General features: G+C 37.9%; 1 protein-coding gene across 1 annotated transcript in view; it reads left to right on the forward strand.

Moving 5' to 3' along the window:
* Positions 1–6,819, forward strand: part of fads2 (fatty acid desaturase 2) — a 7,358-nt gene extending 539 nt beyond the window's left edge. Inside the window, exons 2-13 of the mRNA XM_044194524.1 lie at positions 574–819; positions 1,776–1,886; positions 2,259–2,456; positions 2,550–2,651; positions 2,727–2,852; positions 2,973–3,033; positions 3,106–3,182; positions 3,423–3,520; positions 4,402–4,498; positions 4,585–4,664; positions 5,860–5,985; positions 6,301–6,819. Of these exons, the coding sequence (XP_044050459.1) occupies positions 610–819; positions 1,776–1,886; positions 2,259–2,456; positions 2,550–2,651; positions 2,727–2,852; positions 2,973–3,033; positions 3,106–3,182; positions 3,423–3,520; positions 4,402–4,498; positions 4,585–4,664; positions 5,860–5,985; positions 6,301–6,352 (1,338 nt within the window). The 5' untranslated portion in view covers positions 574–609 and the 3' untranslated portion in view covers positions 6,353–6,819. The remainder of the gene's footprint in view (positions 1–573; positions 820–1,775; positions 1,887–2,258; positions 2,457–2,549; positions 2,652–2,726; positions 2,853–2,972; positions 3,034–3,105; positions 3,183–3,422; positions 3,521–4,401; positions 4,499–4,584; positions 4,665–5,859; positions 5,986–6,300) is intronic.
* The last annotated feature ends 17 nt before the right edge of the window (positions 6,820–6,836 follow it).

The raw sequence follows: 6,836 nt of genomic DNA on the forward strand, positions 1-6,836 counted from the left end.
TTCCCCAGTAGCCTCCTGGTTGTGGGAAATCATCATTAATTATTAGTGAAGATGTCTCTTTGTCTTTCTTCACTTGTGCAGTGGTGGAGGAAGTATTAAGATCCTTTAATTAAGTAAAAAAGTACTAATAGGCTACCACACGTAAAAAATAAAATAAAAAAAAAGTCTGTAACAAGTAAAACTCAGTGTAGCTGTACATTTTCTTATGGTTTGTGTGCAAAAATCGTAATTTGTAACTAGTAACTAAAGCTGCCACTAAATGTAGTGAAGTATAAAGTGAAGTAAAAAGTACAATATTTCCCCCTCTGAGATGGAGTAGAAGTAGAAGGTTGCATGAAAAGAAAAGACTCAAGTAAAGTACTTGAGTACTTACGTACAGTACTCTAGTAATGTGCATAGTTACATTCCACCACTGCACTTATGTTACAATCAGCTGGGTGGTTAAAGTAAAGAGAGCAACAGGTTAAAGACCCTCTTCCTCTGAATGCTGCAGACTGCAGACTGTCAGAAGGGTGTGAAACAGACCATTTTTACATCCAGGTGTCAAAATTTGTGGCTGACTGGATCTTTTAGTGTGCAGGTGGACTCAGGACAGAGACAGCAGTGAGCATGGGAGGCGGAGGCCAGCAGACGGAGCCAGGAGAGCCGGCCGGGGGGCGAGCAGGTGGTGTTTACACCTGGGGAGAGGTGCAGAGCCACTGCAGCAGGAATGACCAGTGGCTGGTCATTGATCGAAAGGTTTACAACATCACACAGTGGGCCAAAAGGCACCCAGGAGGGTTTCGGGTCATCCACCACTATGCTGGAGAGGATGCCACGGTAATGTGTTTTGTTTTTTTAATTATTGTATAATTATCATATTTCCTTAGAATATAAGTGGGTCTTGTTGAAGAAGAAGAAGAATGTCAGTGTAACTACATTTACTCAAGTAGCCTACTGTATTTAAGTACAATTTTCAGGTACTTTACCTGAGTATTTCCATTCCATGCTACTTGATACTTCTACTCCACTACATTTCAGGGGAAAATATTGTACTTTTTACTCCACTACCTTTATCTGACAGCTAAAGTTACTGAACAGATTCAGATTTTACATAAAAAAAACTTTTAAGCTTTTAAAATCCAACACATTGTTAAATATTAAACCAGAGGTTTTGAGCCTTTTTGGCTTGTGACCCCTTATAAAAAACCCAGTTGTTAGCAGTTCCACCTAAGATACATTTTCCATCTAAACTTCTCACATGGTTTCATTTAAATAACCGTTTGAGGCCCAAAGAGGTCAAATTGTCCAATATTTCACAAAAAAATAATATATTAGAGAAGTCTGAAAAATGAATACAACTTTGTGTAGCAGAACAGACCCCTCAGATTTATCATGTGTCCCTTTAGAGGGATTTTTCCTAGGTTGGGAACCACTGGACTAAACTACCAAACTGTATATAAAGTAGTTAAAACTAGCTCCACCCTGAGCAGCTGCAACAGTAAAATGCTACTTACACATTGAGTCTTCACAAGCTAAAAATGTGATATATAATAGTACAACACATCCACAGGGGCCATAGTTCTGCAGAACATGTACTTTTACTTTTGATACCTAAGTACATTGTGCTGATAATACTTTTGCACTCTGACGTAAAATGTTGAATGCAGGACTGTAATTTTATATTGTTGTATTTGTACTTTCAAGTTAAAGATGCTTCTTCCGCCACTGATAAATGCACATGCAACTATTTATTTACTGCATCACTGACAGGATTTCTCATTTCTTTGTTCCAGGAGGCATTCACTGCTTTTCATCCTGATTTAAAGTTTGTGCAAAAGTTTCTGAAGCCCCTTCTGATTGGAGAGCTGGCAGCAACAGAGCCCAGCCAGGACCGAAACAAAAATGTGAGCTCCGTCTCAGATTCTTCAAATAAAGCCGGACATTATTCATGTAGGCTAGCAGCTTTAGTCTCTTTAGTGTCAGTGGAACAACATGGCAGCATGAACGCCTTGTACAGAAACACCTGAGGAAAAGGAGTAGGTCAGAACCAGTTACAGATCTGTTTTGTTATTCATGAATCTTACAGTGCTCATCTGAGACTCTGGACACTCGTGTTTCATTAGCTGTTAAATAACTCAAACTGCCCTCATGCCTTCTTGTTCTTCTCTGTAAAAACCCTGATGCTGCACGTCCTCAAATGCTATAAAAACATATATTTTTCCTGTGCATCATCTTTTGAGCCTTACAGGATGTGTCTGTTTCTTCTCTGCTCTCAGGCAACAATCGTACAGGACTTCCACACTTTACGTACAAAGGTGGAGAGCAAGGGTCTGTTTCGAGCTCAGCCTTTGTTCTTCTGCCTCCACCTGGGTCACATCCTGCTGCTGGAGGCCCTCGCCTGGCTGATCATCTGGCTCTGGGGAACCAGCTGGACTCTGACGTTTCTGTGCTCGATCATGCTGGCGACCGCTCAGGTGACTTGAACGTTGTTACCTCTAAACGAACTGTAAGTTAAATTCTGCTGGCAGACAAATCTCAAGATGCTCGTTTCTCTTCTTCTTTTCTAGTCGCAGGCCGGATGGCTGCAGCACGACTTCGGCCACCTGTCGGTCTTCAAGAAGTCCAGCTGGAATCACATGTTGCACAAGTTTGTCATCGGCCATTTAAAGGTAATCGGTATTCTCCATCGTATATATTTCTTTTCTGAAAATTTTACACAGATGTTAAAACATTTGTTTTCCTAGGGAGCCTCTGCCAACTGGTGGAATCACCGGCATTTCCAGCATCACGCCAAACCCAACATCTTCAGTAAGGACCCTGATGTCAACATGTTGAACTTCTTCGTAGTTGGAACCACTCAACCAGTGGAGGCAAGTAGCACAAAGCTGATCTTTCAGATTTCTTAAAACAGCCCTGAAACATCCAGTCTGATCCAGTATTTAATGTCTCACCAGCTGCTTATTCTAACTCTGTATTCCTCTCTGTTACAGTACGGCATAAAAAAGATCAAACGCATGCCCTACCATCACCAACACCAGTACTTCTTTCTTGGTATGTTTTCTTGGAGTCATTTAAAAATAATGAAACAGAAAACAGGCATAATTGTTATCTTTTCTCTTTTAGTTGGACCGCCGCTTCTCATTCCAGTTTACTTCCACATTCAGATAATACAAACCTTGATTTCCCGCCGCGACTGGGCGGTAAGATGCTGTCTCTTTGTGTTGTACAGCGCAATTAATGTGAAGATTTTCTATTCGGTATCAGGTTACATCTAGGCAAACAGATCTAATAATATTTCAGCTTACATAGCTGAAGAAAAACAGTTATATTACAGTGAAAATAGATAATGTGGCATAAGTAAAGTTAAGAGATGTGTTTCAGGGAGATTCTTGATAACATAGTTATTCTCTCAATCATATTAACCTTCTTGTCTTGTGAAGGGTCTGGTTTGGGCTCTGTCTTACTACCTTCGCTACCTGTGCTGTTATGTACCTCTGTATGGCCTGTTTGGCTCACTGGCGCTCATCAGCTTCGTCAGGTAAATGACCTGAAAGACTTAACTCAAAACTGTTTTTGGTAACACTTTCTAATATGACTTTACTACTTTTTAAAAAATGTTGTAACCAATGGATCGGTTGAGAGTTGTTTTTAAATTTAATTCTTAAAGGAGAATTCTTCATTTAAAACGGTCTTTGTGATAAATTACAGTTTTTCTCTATCGTGTACACACATTTCTTAATGTTTCCCCAAACTATTCACCCATTTCACGAAACATAATTATTAATTATTAAAATTATTACTTACCTTTACACACAAGGTACAAGGTAATTTATTTATCATTTTACAACACAAGGTTGTATAATGAAATGAAAGTTTGTAGTCCTTTCATGCTACACACATATAACATAACAGATACTTAAATTTATGTTCAAAGAGGGTAACATATAAAATAAATAAAATAAAATGAAATAAAACAATATACATTTATTTATTAGTTACATATTTGCACACACTTACCATAATGGTATCACTACCATCAAACCACACACACACACACACACACACACACACACCTCCCGTTTGACACATATCTTGCAACGCATGCTCTAAACAGTTATAAAACACAAGGATCGAAATTCATTGTCACTGAAACTTACAGTAAAGAGTGAGGTTAAAAAAAGATTTTCTCAGAATCTGGCAACCCAAAACTTGTTCTTTTAAATGTTTTATTACTGATCTGTAAATCATTAATAAATTACTTGTTAGCTTAAATAAACCCATTAGTTACAAACCCTTCCTAAAGAATGGTTTATTAGGCAGTGATAGCACATTTTTATATTTTATATTATATTTTAACACCTTGATCACATGGTGTGACACATTATTTGGTGACTGGTGTTGTATTGTTATGATTGACAGGTTTTTGGAGAGTCACTGGTTTGTGTGGGTGACTCAGATGAATCATCTGCCAATGGACATCGACCACGAGAAGCACCATGACTGGCTGAGCATGCAGGTACCTGCTTGAAACACCACAGTCACCTATAGGTGCTGCTGATCTATTAACTCACCTGCACTCTTTTGTCTTATCCTCTACTTTAGTTACAAGCCACCTGTAATATCGAGCAGTCCCCCTTCAACGACTGGTTCAGCGGACACCTCAACTTTCAAATCGAACACCAGTAAGTCAATGACTGAGTTTAAGGAGTGGACTCAGGAGACCGTGTGTTCAAAGCTCCTGCAGTGCCGTGTCAGATTTTGAAATTAAATGAGAAACAATCATTCTATAGATGCAAAAAGCATTAAGGGTCTATCAAACCCTGAAATCTCCTGCAGCACACAATAATCACAGTAATCACCATCACGTGTTATGTAGCCAAATTGCAGTCCAGGAACTGTGTCCTTGCAGACAAAGCACTGAGCATTGTCAGAGGAAAATACTGAAAATCATGATACCAATAATTTAGAAGCAGCCATTACAAACTCAAACCGCTCAAACCTACTGAACTTTATTTTAAATTCCAGTGGAGATTTATATTATTATATTTATTTATATTTTACTCAGTGTAAAGATCACACAGTACAGCCTCATTGAAGAGTTGGAACAAGCTGATGTAGAATACACTGAATGTGACAGTGTGGAAAAAGATGATTTTAACAACCTTAAAGCTACTTAAAGCCCCTGAAAACTTGATTTCAAACCTAAATATTTCTCATTATGTTAAAAATTGTGGAACTACAGAAAATCTCTCATGTAAAAAAACCCTAAATTGTTAAAAAATTGACTTTGGCAGAAAATAGTACAGTTCATGTAGGACACCATCACTCATATAAGAAGCTGACTGAGAAAATTGGTTTTCACAACATGATCTATTTGAAGAAATTAAATTAAATCTCATGCTTGTGGAACTGAGAAAAGATGACCCTGTTCTGTAGTTTGTAAAAATAAAAACCTTACAACTGCAGCGATTTTTATTTCCTGTAATTTCCTGTAAATGAGAGTGAGATGACTGCATTTTAATTTCTGGGTGAACTATAGCTTTAATATCCAACTAGCGCCATATTGGTTTGCACTCAGAGTAAAAAGTAGTCTTTTGAGGTTCACATTTGCTGTATTTTTATTCCTTTGTAATACAGAAGAGTAACATTTTGGCAAGTGCCTTCCTCAGTGTGAAGTATCAATTAAAAAAGGATAAACATACAGCAAAACAAAAGGCTTCTTTTTACTGAGCGTGAACAGGTTTACCTCTAGTCAGACAGATTTAGCTCTTTTCACCAGTTACACAAGGGGTATTGCAAACATTATTCACTATACTGAACAGTACAGTCATTTAAAACACACTTGTTGAGACATGTTGGATGCTTTTGTCTCTGAAGTTTGTTTCCCACGATGCCGCGCCACAACTACCACCTGGTGGCCCCGCTGGTCCGGGCACTGTGTGAGAAACATGGGATTCCTTACCAGGTGAAAACAATGTGGCAAGGCTTCGCTGATATTGTCGGGTAAGTCCAATAATAATAGTAGTATATTATTTACAGCCAGGATGAGACACGGTGAGGTTGTCAAAAGCCAAAAATAAAACATGTTGGTTTTCGGTCTGATGAGGCTGCAAAACGAGTGTGTGCATACAGATTTCCTAAACAAAGGTATGAACTTATGAATAATGAAGACAGAATGAGGAAACAATTAGTGTAAAGGTTTTTTTCACAAAATATAAATTCCTTGCAGAACAAAGAAGAGAGATGTACCTCTTGCCTGATAGATGAGCTACTGGTTAACTGATGTTTTGTGTATTTTTTTCTCATTTTCTTTTTCAGGTCACTGAAGAACTCGGGGGACCTCTGGCTCGATGCGTATCTCCATAAATGACCAATTCTATTCTCTACACTGTACCTATAAAGAGTGATGTTTTTATCTTCTTCTACATCATACATTGATTGTATCTGTTTGGTTTTATAATCCAGTAGATAGAGTGGGAATGATCTTTTCTTATCGTTGGTGTTATAGTTCAGTCTTTTCTGTGCAGGATCTTTAGTGCTCACAGGATTTCTCTAAATTGCCTTACAGTATCTTGATCAACAGTAGTATGGTGTTATACAATTGTGAAAACTGATTGTGAGTTATTTAAAGCGATGTTTTTATCTTTATCTATCATGTGATACAGTTTGAACAATAAAACATGACAATTATGCTGACAAATGACAAGTCCTGTGTAACAGCATTTAAATGTTAATATGGACTTAATTTAAATTTCTTCTGTTAAATTTTCTTCTTTACTTGCAACTCTTGTTCTGATTGTTCAGTATACAATAAAGGAACTGTAGTGACTGATTCTCCACCTCTGGTATTATTG

Source organism: Siniperca chuatsi, linkage group LG4, assembly GCF_020085105.1.
Source record: "Siniperca chuatsi isolate FFG_IHB_CAS linkage group LG4, ASM2008510v1, whole genome shotgun sequence".
NCBI classification, from domain to species: Eukaryota; Metazoa; Chordata; class Actinopteri; order Centrarchiformes; family Sinipercidae; genus Siniperca; species Siniperca chuatsi.